The 14,304-nt window shown below is 50.6% G+C and overlaps 1 protein-coding gene across 1 annotated transcript; it reads right to left on the reverse strand.

The window, feature by feature from the left end:
• Nucleotides 1–4,345: 4,345 nt before the first annotated feature.
• On the reverse strand, nucleotides 4,346–8,364 carry NHLH1 (nescient helix loop helix 1). The gene is made up of 2 exons (XM_008584697.1): nucleotides 8,093–8,364; nucleotides 4,346–4,918 (listed from the first exon to the last, which is right to left on the reverse strand). The coding sequence occupies exon 2, from the start codon at nucleotides 4,745–4,747 to the stop codon at nucleotides 4,346–4,348; it is 402 nt and encodes a 133-aa protein (XP_008582919.1). The 5' UTR covers nucleotides 4,748–4,918; nucleotides 8,093–8,364.
• Nucleotides 8,365–14,304: the final 5,940 nt, after the last annotated feature.

Consider the following 14,304-nt stretch of genomic DNA (forward strand, 5'->3'; position numbering starts at 1 on the left):
GGACAGGGCCTCCATTGTGTGGCACAAAGGGGCCATATGCCTGGCAGCCTATGACAGTGTGCGTGTGTGTGAGTGTGTGTGTGTGTGTGTGTGTGTGTGTGTAGGCAGGGTGTGGTGGGGGAGTGGTTTAGAGCCCCAACCCCCACCTCCTGGGGCCTTGCCTTCTGCTCTATCACAGGGGTGGGGTTTGCTGAGATGGAAGGCAGAGGGGAGCAATTATGACAGACTGGACTGGAGGGACAGGGGCCTGTGGTAACTAGGGATGGAAGGGCTATGGCTGTGGAAGGGATTCTTGGGAAGGGAAGGAAGGGAGGGGTGAGAGGAGTCCCACTCCCCTAGGGCTCCCCAACTGCCCTGCCCCCACCCCACTGGCAGACTAGCTGGGTTTTGAAGGGCTGTGAAATGAGGATCCTCTCCTAACAATCTCTTTCTTCCCTCCTCCTTGTCTGCAGCCTGAAGCTCCCCCTTTTCCCTCAGCCCAGGGACTTCCATCTCCCTGATGGGCTCCTCTCGCATTGCCTGGTCTCTTGCTCCTTCTCCCTCCCACTCTCCACCTCCTTCTCTGGTCGTGCACGGAGCAGAGCAAGCGGCAGCCGAGGCCAATTGATTATCTGAAGAAATTCGGAGCTAGCAATAGAACAGCTGCAGCTGCCCCCTCTCACCACCCCCAGGTCCTCGGGGATCCCTGAGGGGAGGGGCCCCTCACCCCTCCTGCTCTCCAGCCAAGAGAAAGAGAGGAAAGAAGGAGGCTGGCCTCTCGGAGTACTGTAGCTGCACAAAGCACTACCATTCAGGCCAAGAATGGAAGACTTGGGCTCTAATCCCAGTCCATCATCAGGGGTGAGTCATCTCACCTTTCTGGACAGTATTTTTCCTGCCTTTAAAACAAACATGATTTCCTTGCTCCCATCTAACTTTTGCCTTTTGTAGTCCCCAGATTCTCCCCGATTTCAGTTCAGCCCTTCCTTGCCAGGCTCTGGGCAGAGCACATTTCATTTAATTCACATAGGGGAGGAAAGATGTCAAGTCCTTCCTGTATGGGAATTCCTCCCTAAGTCTAGCTCAAATCCCTCTTGCTGCTGATATAGTTTGTTCATCAAAGATGAAATCCTTCAGGGACTGAAGCATTTCCCTCCCACTGTTTACCTTCAGCCCTCTCATATGACCTTAAGTTTGGAAAGGACCTTCACATGTACCGAGCTAGTGATTCATCTGAGGCAGGAATGTGCTGTACAGTATCTCTGCGGGTGGTTGATTCTCCAGCCTTCTCTTGAGGAGGTGCTTTCATTGCTGGACAGCTCCAGGTGTTGCAAAGTTTTCCTTGGAATTAAAATCTTCTCTCTTATAACCTCCATTCATTGGTCCTGTTCTGCCTCCTGGAGCCATACAGAATGTCTGTTGTTGTTTCTTTCAATATTTGAAGATCGGTATTTACTCTTATCAAGACACATATCCTCAGTTTTTCAACTATTCCTTCTATGAAGTGGTTTCCAGATATTTTGCCTTCTTGGCCACACAATACTGAATATTCTCTAGTTTATCAATGTTCCTTACAGAATGTCTGTTGTTGTTTCTTTCAATATTTGAAGATCGGTATTTACTCTTATCCAGACACATATCCTCAGTTTTTCAACTATTCCTTCTATGAAGTGGTCTCCAGATATTTTGCCTTCTTGGCCACACAATACTGAATATTCTCTAGTTTATCAATGTTCCTGTTAAAATATGGGGTCAAAAAGAGCTCCACCTGCCTGCTGAGTATTTCAGGGAGGCAGAGGGGAGTTGACAGCATAGGGCATAAAGAACCTGGGTTTGAGCCTTAGCTATGCCTCCAACTGGCTGTGTTACCTTGGGTAAGGCCCTCCCCCTCTCTGGGCTTTAGTTTCCTCATCTATAAATTGATTTTAAGGTCCCTTCCAGCATTCCTTTGATGTCCCTCATCAGTCTTTTTTTTTTTTTTTTTTTTTTTTTAAAGATGACCGGTAAGGGGATCTTAACCCTTGACTTGGTGTTGTCAGCACCACGCTCACCCAGTGAGCAACCGGCCATCCCTATATGGGATCCGAACCCGTGGCCTTGGTGTTATCAGCACCACACTCTCCCGAGTGAGCCACGGGCCGGCCCCCTCATCAGTCTTTTTATCCCTTTCCCCATTCCTCTCTTAGTCCCAGGTCCTTCATCATGTTCTCCCCAGTACACATGGGCCAAGAACTGAGGTTGCAAGGAATTTTGACCCCGCCTGGAGACAATAAAGGGGAAGACAATGTCTCAATTTGATGCCATGGCTTTTCCCAGCAGTATGGACCCACAGACACATGTTTAACTCGGGTTCCACTGGGACACTCAGCTTCTTCTCAGGCCCATAAGGAGCAGGCGCTGAAGCACAACATCAGAGAAGTCAAAAGTGTCACTCAGTGAGTGCCAAGATGTGAGTATATGGAACTTTAGGTGGGGAGATCCAGGACCTGTGTATTATACCCTTCCCTGCACTCTTTACCCTGTAGCCCCTTCTTCTCTCTGTCTTTATTTATCCACCATGCTGAGCTCTCATGACCCCATCAGAAGAGCCTTCACAGGCCAGGACTCTGAGTGCCCACCCTACCTGCAGCCAGCTTCCCAACCCAATTGAATGAACCACAGCCATACCTGGTGCTAGAACGAGGTCACTTTAATTTTTCTTCTTGTATGAAATTGGAAATGCAACAGGAGGGAATCACACACAGGACACAGGACACAGACCCCTGGGGCCTGCTCTTGGGTGTATTAGGAAGAAGCAAGGGTCATGGGGGAGGGCTGGAGAGAGGAAAGAGGCAGATGGGACTGGAGTGGGATTGTCTGGGGATCCAGGGAGTTGAGGAAGGACATCCAGGAGCCTGAGCTGAGGGAGGGACTATCCCAGAGGACGAGGGTGTACTCTAGGACAGATGGATCTGAGGAAAGGATATAGGTGTGGTGAGTAAAGGGGATCCTCACGCACACTTGGAGTTGAAGAAAGAGCAAGAAAAGGAAAGGAGTAACTAGGGAGGAAGCAAGAGAGACCCAGCTAGAGCTGCTGGGAGCCCCCCTTACTCTACCCCAAAGTGCACAACTCGGCAATAAATAGTAATATTTATAAATAAATAAATAGATGAATAAATAAATAAATACTTAAATAAATACCCTCGTAGAGTTAGGAGTTTGGTGTGAGGAAGAAGAGAGCATAGAAATGCAGTGAGTTCCTTTCTTCCCCACAGGTTCTAGGGCCCTTCATTCTGCTGCTGATCCTGGGCTATAATGAGCAGGTGGGGCTCAGCGACATGGTGCGGGGGGACACAGAGAGCCATGCAGTGGGGTGGGGGTCGCTTCCCTTGCTGAAGGCAGCTTAAGGAAGGAGGAAAAAAGTACATAGTAAACAGGCCTTGTGGCCAGGAAAACTGAACATTCCCAGAAGGCAATAATAGGGCACCCCGTGCATCTCTGTGGGAGGAACCAACACGGTTTTTGCACATTTTCAGGGTGGGCTGGGACAGAGACAGCAGAAGTGAGGTCTGGCCCACCCATTACCTGGGCCTTCTCCAGATACTCTGGGCTGTTTGAGGACGTCATCTCCTGCCCCAGGATCTAGATTTCCTTTCTCTATCGGCACACAAGGAAGGACAAAAGGGGGAGAAAATTGAAATGGCAAGGGTGGAAGGGGGCAGGGAGGGGGCCAAATAGCTCAGAGAGGGCAAGGCACTCACTGCCAAGTAAGATCTGAGGTCTGTATGTGCTAAGCCACAGGAACAAAATGGACAAAGGAAAAACGCAGTTTTCCACAATTCCTGCCTACTAGATTCTGGAGGGCCCCGACCCTCGGCAGACGTGGATAGACTGAGATCTCATAGGAAGAAGCCCTCTCCCCACTCTAACCCCAGCCTCGCCCCTTTCCAGCTCTGCTGCCACATCCCCACCATAGGCAGGAGAAGCTAGAACAGATGGGAGACAGATTCAGGGTCTCAGGTCTCTGAAAATTTGGACACGGGTAGAAGAGGCAGCAGCCCATGAGGGAGCTGGAAGGAGGCTGTGAGTGTAGCCGGCTTAGTAAGTCCGGAAAGGACTCTATACCAACCACAATAGTCACAACGATGAACCCCATAAGGAAGCCATAAGAAGAGCCCCCTGGGTGCCTGGGACAGAAAGAGAAAGTCGACTTCACGACCAGCCAGTGAGCACTCTGCCTGGGCCCGGGGCCTTTGGGACTTCATGACAAGGTGCAGGGCTCAGGGACGAGACCCCATTCTAAGCGGTGAGCGGTGAGAAGGGACCCTAGAGAGGCCTGGGGAGGAGGGGAGGATTCAGGGATCCAGGGGCAGTAGACAGGCCGAGTTCAGACGTCCAGCACGTGGTTCAGGTAGGAGATGTAGCAGATGGCGAGGCGCAGGATCTCAATCTTGGAGAGCTTCTTGTCGGGGGGCAGCGTGGGCAGCAGCTTGCGCAGCTCGGCGAAGGCCAGGTTGAAGGCTTCCACGCGGATGCGCTCCCGCGTGGCGTGGGCCGTGCGGTACTTGGCTGTGGCTCGGCGCCGGCGCCGGCGCTCTTCCCGGCTCAGGTGCTGCAGGTCTTTCCGGCCAGGCTCTCCCGCCTCTGGGCCCCGGGATTGCCCAGCTCCGGGACCCCCGGGCCCAGCACCGTCAGGGCCCGCCCCGCCCCCACAGTCGCTGAAGCCCGACTCGGTCTCCGAGTGGGTGGGAGGCAGGTCCAACTCCATGGTGTCTGAGTTGAGCATCATGGTGGAAGCTCCCTGCCCTGTGAGATCAGGATCCCCTCCCCACCCCTCCCTCTGGGAGCTTGAAAGCTGGCTGTGGGAGGGGCAGGAAGGGCCTGGGGTGGTGGGGTCTGCCACTGAGCTCTGGAAGTCAGAGCCTCTTCAAGGTTCCATGGTCAGGGTGCCAGTAGGAGCCTGCAAAAGAGAAGGGAGCATTGACAGTAGCAGAGGGAGGAAGGAGTGGAAAGCTCAGAGATGGGGGCGGGGGGTTGAGGCAGGCTGGGAGGGGTCCCTCCCAGAACTGTGAGCGTGAGGGAAGAACAGCAGAAGTATGGGCGGGGAGCAGGGCCAGAGAGACAGGCAGGTGGACAGGGTGGAAAGGATAGGAGGAAAGGAAGAAGTGACGAGAGGGACACACTGGGCAGGATGAAAGTGAGCAAGAGGATTGCAGACCTAAAACTGTAAAACTCCTAGAAGAAAACGTAGGGATAGAGCTTCTTGACATTGGATTTGGCAATGATTTCTTGAATATAATACCAAAAGCACAGGTAACAAAAGCAAAAACACACAAATAGCACTACATCAAACTTTATGCATTAAAGGACACAATCAACAGAATGAAAAGGCAACCTATGGAATGGGAGAAAATTTTGCAAATAATGTATCTGATAAAGGAGGGTTAATATCCAGAAAAATAGAGAAATCCTATAACTCAACAACAACAAAAAAATCAAATAATTTGATTAAAAAATGGGCAGAGGACTTGAATAAACATTTTGCCAAAGATACAAACGGCCAACAAGCATATGAAAAGATACTCAACCTCACTAATCATTAGAAATGCCAATCAAAACCACAATATCACCCCACATCCATTAGGATGGCTACTATTAAAAAACAAAAACAAGAAACCCACAAAAAATCAGAAAGTGAGTGTTGGCGAGGATGTGGAGAAATTGGAATCCTTGTGTCCTGTTGGTGGGATTGTAAAATGGTGCAACTGCTATAGAAAAAAGTAAGGATGTTTCTCAAAAAATTAAAAATAGAACTATCATGTGACCTGGCAGTCCCACCTCTGGGTATTTGAGGAAAAATGGTACAACTGCTATAGAAAAAAGTAAGGATGTTCCTCAAAAAATTAAAAATAGAACTATCATGTGACCTGGCAGTCCCACCTCTGGGTATTTGAGGGTGCTTCAAAAAGTTCATGGAAAGATATGCATTATCTTTCAGTTTTATTTTTCCATGAATGTTTTGAAGTACCTTTGTATATCCAAATAAAGTACGGTCTCAAAGAGATATTTGCACACCCATGTTCATAACAGCACTATTCACAACAGTCAAGAGGTAGAAGCAACCCACATGTCCTTTAATGGATGAACAGATAAACAAAAGTGGTATATACATACAATGGAATATAATTCAGCCTTAAAAAGGAAAGAAGTCCTGTCACACACTACAGCACGGATGAACCTCGAGGACATAATGCTAAGTAAAGTAAGCCAGTCATTAATAAAGTAATGCTAAGTAAAGTAAGAAAGGACAAATGCTGTATGATCCACTTATTAGCAGTATCTAAAGAGTCTAATTCAAAGAAACAGAAAGTAGAATAGTGATTACCTGGGGCTGGAGGAAGGGGGAAAAGGGGAGTTATTTAATGGGTACAGAGTTACACATTTGCAAGATGAAAAAGTTCTGGAGATCTTTTTTACAACAATGTGAATATAGTTTACACTACTGAACTGTACACTTAAAAATGGTTAAGATGGTAAATTTTATGTTATGTGTTTTTTACCATAATAAATAAATAAATAAGGAAAAAGCTGAGCAGCACTGGAGCCACAGCTCCAGGAGAGGTTGGCTATAACTCTAGACCTTCCCAGATGTGAGGGGACAACTGCAAGCCTTGGCCCCATAGATCCGCTTCCTCTCAGAGCCCCTCTCCACCCTTGCTGCTTTGGGGGCAAGGGGGTGGAGTGTGCAAATAAACACGCAGATTGCCCATTGTAGAGTGGACTGGGACATATGGAGCTCAGCACAGCTGCCACAGTTCAGTTCCTCCCAGTCCCCCAAACCTCCCCAACACAACCACTGTAAACATCAGATCCTACCACCCTGTCCCCTAGAACCAGGGGAAGGCATCTCCTCTCACAACAATCCCCCTGCCTAGGGCCAGCCCATTCCTCCAGTTCTTTCCTCAACACTTTCAGTCCTTGCTGTTCTGTGCCCCTTTTGGAGATTCTGCAAGGAAGGCTGGGGAAAGGGACTGTAGCACAAGGTAGGTTCAGGTGTGCTCTGCAGAAGAGGACATAGACAGCTTCTTGGGGCTACCCTTATGGGGCTTGGCTAAGGTTTCCTTGTCCTGGGACCAGAGGAGATCAGGGCAAGGCAGAAGGAACATGGCCTGGGAAGGGCTGGGGAAGGGGCTTTGCTTAGGGAGAGTGTGAGGAGGAACAGTGGCCACTCACCATGAGCTCAGCCTTCATTAATGGTCAGATCCAGAAGCACTGAGCCTCCTTCACAGTCACCATCACCCCTTCCTCCCCAGCCCTGGCACTCCTGCCTGACAGACAACCTCACAGGGGTCAGCAGCCCCCTCGCCAAACCTTACCCCATCCCACTACACAGAAGACAGGTTCAAGACAGTTACTAAGCTCTGGGGGGATGCAAGGTCATCAACATCTGATGGTGGGGAAGACAAGTCCACACATAACCATACACACAACAGAGGTGGTTAGTGCTGAAACGCAGAACGCACTCCATATTCTGGGGTCCAAAGGAACGAAAGGATGGCAATAGTGCAGGAGACCCAAAGTCAGAATCTCTCAATTCATGTTTACTACCCCCAACTCCCCAGCCCCATGCTTGGGTTGGGACCAGGAGTTCAGCTGTGCGGTTCTCAGCACATCCATCATAGCCCGATTCTCTCTCTGCTCAGTCCCCATGTTCTTCTCCCTGATCACTTTGCCATGCCCACCCTTCCCCTCTCTGTGCTTCCCATATGGCCCCAGCCCCACCTCTATCCAGCCTCACTGTCCTTCCTAATCTGGTCCTGGCAGCAGCTTCTATTTATCCATCAAGTCCCCAAATCCACTTCTGGTCTCAAAGTTCCAGGCTCTGAGGATCAGGGGAGCAGCAATTCCAAGCATCCAAGATAGGATGTCCCACCCCACTTCTGCCAACCCCAGTCCAGTTGAGGATGGATAGGCACAAAGAATCAAAGGGGAGAAGTGGAGATGAGGGAGATGCAGAGACAGAGAGACATAGCACATGAGAGTGAAGAACTAGGGGGAGGATCTGGGAGGGGGCTTGAGCCACAGAATGGGAGGGACACGCCCACCCCTCCCCAGACCATAGTTCCCCCTTTACCTAGGAGAACCCTGTCAGAGGATCCAATTCAGCAGGACAGGGGGCAGCGTTGACAGCCCCAGTCTCCTCTGGCTGCTCAGGGCTCATCCGTCTGCAAAGTTAGTGACCAGCTTTCTAGACCTCTCAGGGCCAGCGTGGCGTGGCTGAACAGGCTCCAGGGCAGATGCGAGGGGCACACATGGTGGGGAGGTAGGGCCAAGGTGGAGGGGGTGAGTTTGGCCAGGTACTGGGGCCACCCGCACTCACATACACTCACACACACAGACACATACACACCTGAGCTGGCCCAACCCTATGTATATATATGGAGATATACACACACACCCCCAGCTCTCCATTGGCTGGCCCAGGCACCCCCCTCATCAATATTAAACAGCCAGGCCAGGCAGCCATTGGCAGAGGGATCTGGGAACCCCCCCGGGAGCTGGGGGTGGAGGCTGGCCCTGGGGGGGCGGGGAGTGGGGGAGGAGGGACATCTGTTCTCCATGCATATTTCATAAGCAAGAAATGGAGAGCTAGGGAAGGGGTGGGGCCGGGGCGAGAGCCAGGGCAGGACCACAGATGAACCCCCTTAGTCTCCCACACCAGAGGCAGCAGGGCAGAGGCTCCCAGAAAGCAAGGTTTAAGTGCCGTGGTCCCATTCTGAGTCCCAGCGTGACTTTGACAGGCCCTTCCCCTTGTTCAAGGTACTAACGGAGAAACCGAGAAAAGAGCAAGTGGACAGCACTAAAATGCAGACGAGGACCTGAGAGTCATTGCCCTCATAAAGCTGGTACCCACCACTTTCCAGGCTGCCTGTGACTACTATTTGGGTCCCTGTCCTCATCACCACAACACCCTCTTGTCCCAGCCCCCATCCTCCCACCTATCCTATTACCAGGGGAGGAGCAGGGTCAGATTCTGGATACAGACCCCACAAGGAGTGTTTCAAACTGGACCCACTGGGAATTAGGAGCTCTTAGGAGGATACAGGTATGAACTAAAAGGAGAGGAGTGAAGAATCACCAAAAAAGAAGAACTAGGACTGGAGGGACCCTGGGAGAGGAGGGCAGGGCAGCCCATGCAGGCTTTGAGTGTGTGACTGCATCAAATGAGCAATAAGAAAACTAGATACAAAATTACATGCAAATGAGCTCTGATTAAGTTCACATCAATAGCGCAGCCTCCAGCATGTGTGTGTGTGAGTGTGTTTGTGTTGTAGGGTGGCAGGAGCAAGAGAGGGGGCACTGGGACCAAGGGAAGCACATAGAGGCAGTGAGCTGGGTTTCAGTATCTGAAGTTTCCCCCACCCCTGCACCCTACTCTGCTGTTGATTGTCTTCATTGAACATTTGTAAGTGACGAAAATGAACCATGGCTGGAGAGGACTCCAGAGGCAGGGTGGTCCAGTGAAAAAGGTTCTGACATGACATCTGAGATAGGTGTGAAGAAACAGAAAAAGTACTGGAGGCAAGGAGACAAGGGGGAGACACGATAAACAGATCGAGATGAGGGACTGTTACTGAAACAGGGAGGCCCAGGTCCCGAATGGTAAGACCAGATAGGTGTGAAGAAACAGAAAAAGTACTGGAGGCAAGGAGACAAGGGGGAGACACGACAAACAGATCGAGATGAGGGACTGTTACTGAAACAGGGAGGCCCAGGTCCCGAATGGTAAGACACTGAGGAAAAGAGAAGCAGAAAGGAACTATGGAGTTTGGCATGGAGAAGGGAGAAAGGAGCCAGACCCTTGTTGCCAGCCTCCCTCCTTTTAGACTGTTTAGCTCAGAGACTTCAACTCTGCAACCTCCATCCCTGAAGCACCAGCCTGAACTGTCCCCAGTGCAGGCTGAGGTCTGATGGTAGAGGAATGTGAGAGAGTGCTTTGGGAACCATTTCCTCCCGGACTCTGGGCCCCCCAGCCCCAGTCTTCACTCGGGGATTCAGATTTTTCCTCCTTAGGGGAGAAGCTGAAGAGAAAATACTAGTGAAAAAGAAGAGCTAAAAGCATGGAATGGTGGAAAGAACTACTACATCTACTGAACTTGGGGCCAGTTAGGCCTGGGTCCAAGTCCTGGTGACCCTGGACAATCACTTAACCTTGGCTGAGTCTTATTTTGTCACCTGTGAAATGTGAATAATGTTGCCTTCTTCACAGGGTTTTTGTGACACCCAGGTGAAATAATGCATGGGAATGTGTAAAATAATGCTGGGTAAACTGTGAAGTGCTCTTCCCAACCCCCTACGTGTGTACAGTGATTTAAAGGTAGCAAGAAGTTTCATACACACATATATCTGAGACATTAGGATTGAGGTCAGCTCGGGTTGCCAGTAGCCCTAGGCCCCAAAGGAGGAGAACCCTGGGAGCTGTGTGGGGGTCTTTGTTGTAAGAAGAGCAGGAGGAGCAGGGCCTGGGGATGGGGAGGATTATGGCTTTATGTTTTATAGTTGTTATTTTACATTTTATAGGCATTCAGTTTTTCAGATTGTGATTCACAAATGTTTCTATCCGCAGACAGCCCATGAGGTAGATTGTTGGGAGAGGGAGGTTGGGGTGTAGGGAAGACACAGGAGCCTAGGCCTAGTCCTTAAAGGTGGGGGGGAGGGCCTGGAGGAGCTGGGAAGCAGTGGGTTTGGCAGGAGAGGGGGTGACATATGTGGGGAGCCCTAGGGACCCAACCAGGCAAGCGGCTGGCAGGGAGAGCAGACGGTGTTAACTCTAGCTGTGCCACACTGCCTGACCCTTTCCTGGGAGTGGCCCATGGCTGGGAGTTTTTTTATGAGGGACTGGCAGTGTTTTGGGTCACAGGAGCAAGAAAGGCAGGAAGAGCCTGGGTCTGAGCTGTTGTGTTTTTGGGAAGTGTCAGTGCGTCTTGGATCATCTTCCATCTTTGAGTTTCTCTCCTTATCTGTTTCCACATGGTCTCTGTCAGTCTGTCTTTCTCTGTCTCCAATTCTCTGTGCCTCTAGAAGGTGACAGCGGGTCTCCACTCTAGCTAACTACACAATCTGTCACTCTCTCTGCTGCCAGCCTGGCTGGAAGCCCCCCTTCCCAGTGCCCAGCCCCTGAGCCCTCTTGCCCCTGGCCCCCTAGGCCTTATCGCCTTTGTCTCCTAAGGCGGCCTCCCTTTCTTCTTTCCTCTCCACTCACCTCTCCTCAGCTCAGAGCCCATCTCCCGTCTCATTACGGCCTCCAACCACTGCACCATGCACTGCCCCCTCCCCCAGCCTCTCCTCTTCCCTCCCCCATCCATCTGTCTTCCCTGAAGCTCTCTTCTTTGTGTCCACCCATCTGTCACCACCAGCTCTGGGTCTACTCCCCTCCTAGCCACGCCCTCCTGGCCTTTCTCCCCTCAGGCTCAGTTCCAGCTCTCCACCTCCCTTTCCTCCTTCAGCCCTACCAGGAATCCCTGCTTCCTCAGTTTCCCTCCACTAGCTTAGTTTTTTCTGGGTACCTTCTCTCATCTAAGTTTTTTTCTCCCCCCAACCCCAAGTCTCCCTAACTCCTCCTCAATTGTGAGCAGGGAAGAGAGAGTGGGGAACTCTACGGCCTTAGCCCCCAGCCCCTGAGCAACCAACCAGCCTGAGCCAGAGGATGGTAACATTTACTTGTAATTGCATCACCTCAGACTAATGGCTTCTCCTTAGGCCTCATGAGATGACCCCTCCACTCTTGCTCTGAGTTTCCCCGAGTTGGGGACAGGGGCTACAGCTGCCCTTCTCCACAGGAGGAGTGTGGGAGCTCCTCTAGCTTCTGAGTTTGAATACAGGAAGGAATAAAAATCCAGCTGGAGGTCCTTTGGACCCTGGCCTTCCAAGGGTCTCTGCTCCCCCAGCTCAATTTCAACAACTCCTGCCAAGCTTTTTTGGAGGATGGGATGTTGAGTGACAGGGTCTCTTTTACATCATGTTATGCCACAATTTTCCCAAATTCCTATTGTCCCTGGGTTAGAACGTGAGTGTGCCCCACAGGCCTCCCTCCCTGAAATTGATCCTAGTGCTACCTTTGAGTTTCTGAAATGATCAGCCTTTTAAACTGCCCCTGCACTGAGGAGTTTAAGCTGAAAGGGGGAAGGGAGAGAAGTCTACAATTCAACTCTCCCTTCATAAACCAGACTGGCAGAGCTGGGGGAAGAGCAGCCCCTAACACCACATTTTACAGATAGGGGAAAGGCCATTTCCAAGGTCACACTGAGCATGAGAGGCAGATCAAAAATCTGATCTTGGGCTCTTCCCACAACATGAAGCTCCTCCTTACGGGCCCTACCCACTTGAAGCAAGCCCTCCATCCTCTGAACTCTGGTAGAACCTGTATATAGATAAGCACTGATTTTTCATGGAGCATTCACTGCCTTGCCTGCTTATTTATCTTGTGTCATGTCCCATCCTGCCATCTAGACTCTGGATCCTAAGTCTCTAAGGGATAGCATGATATCTCTTACCCTTTTACAATGCTGGGACAGAGTGCCTTGCCCATAGCCATGCTCAATAAATGTTTATTACTGCTGTGGCTGTCAGTGCAGATATAAGAAATGTTCTGGTCCCAGCTCTGTCTCTATTTTGCTGTGTGACCTTGGGCAAACCACATCACTCCTCTGGGCTACCATTTCCCCCAACTATCAAATGAATTTGACCATACACATGATTTCTAAAGTCTTATTATATGTTCCCTTGAATAAATAAAGTCCTACTGAATAAGGTGGGATCTTGGTACAGAACGCCAGCCTTTGAATGAAAAATATCACCTCCCAGGATGTGTCCTTGGAAGCAGTGACCCAGATGTGGGTAACAGCAAATAGTAAACCTTTTACTCAGATAAGCAGGGGAAGAGACATCAGCTGGTAGGAAAGCCTTCAATCAGTATTAGTTTTGAAGGGACAAGGTATCACAATAGCTGGAGACAGGCTGGGTCCTGAAGCAGGGGTTGTCAGTTATTCAACTATCTAAATGGGTTGGGAGGAAGAGAAAGGACATTGTGAATTAGCAATGGGCAAGAGTAGGGTGGGAGGGAAAGAAAAGGGACTGGAAAATAATAAACTTCAGAAGGCACAGGGTGAGCAAGGCCTAGATCCGGGAGGGAGAGGGAGGCTAAAGAATTGAGAAGGATGTGGCCCGAAAGACGCTACAAGCATCACATATGGACTTCAGGATCCAGGAGACACCTGGTGAGGAGCCAGAACCTCGGTCTTAGAAAGGGAGGGTGCTTAGGAGCTCCAGTGAGTCAGTCATCTAGGAGGCTGCGCTCCTTCCATGGAGCCTGGTCTCTCCAAGAGCCGTGGAAAGAGACCCAAGTGGGCTTTCTGTCGTTGTTGGGGGGTGGGGGAGGTGAGGTTAAGGGGAAAGGAACATGGAAGGCAGAAGACAGTTTGTGTTCAGGATTCTTCCCTAGGCAGAGGAGATTAGAGTTGAATGTCCTACCTCTTATACCCTTAATTCTTACTCAACCCCTGATCCCGTGATTCTGCTCAACCCTCTGCTTCCCTGTTCAGTTCCCTCACTGATACCCAGCCACTTCCCTGCTTCCCGAAGCTGACAGCAGGATGAGGGAGTTTACTGCTCTGTCCGCTGGGAGACCTGTTGGCCGAGGGAGGCATGGAGCCGGCCCAGATGATGGTGGCAGCTGTGCTTGACTCCCGCCAGCACAGCACACAGCTTCTCCAGCTCAAACTGGGAGGGTTGGGGTGGGGGAAAGCAGCAGGGTCTATTTCTATATTTCAGAATCCCAAACATGCACTCCCCCAGGGAACTTGGAGAGAAACCTGGAGAAAAATCACTTTTTCTCAGCAGGATTTGAAAAGGTAAATAGTCCATTAGGGAAGTAGGAGGAGAGCTTGGGACCCTGTGCAAATTGTCAGTTCTTTTCCATGGCTACTGGTCTTCAGGCATGTGTCAGAGATGACCTCTTGGCCAGCAGGGAGGAAAGAATGCTGGATGAGGCTTCCACTCTCGCTGGTTCTCTTACCCCCTCAGCTGACTCAGCCACTGCCACGATCATTTAGTAGTTCTGCTATAATCCAGAATTCTGCCTCCCTGAAGACCCAGGGAATTAGAGCATCTCCACAGAACAGAGGTTCTTTCTAAGACAGTCCCAAACCACCCTTGTTTGGGTCTACAAAAAGCCCACCATCAACAGAAAGCCAAAACTCCTCCACATGCCATCCAAGAGCCTTTGTGACCTGGCCCCAGCCTTACCTCTAGCTGATCCTTGAGGTTCAGGCACACTAAATAACTTAA

This window comes from Galeopterus variegatus, unplaced genomic scaffold (genome assembly GCF_000696425.1).
Source record: "Galeopterus variegatus unplaced genomic scaffold, G_variegatus-3.0.2 Scaffold3337, whole genome shotgun sequence".
NCBI classification, from domain to species: Eukaryota; Metazoa; Chordata; class Mammalia; order Dermoptera; family Cynocephalidae; genus Galeopterus; species Galeopterus variegatus.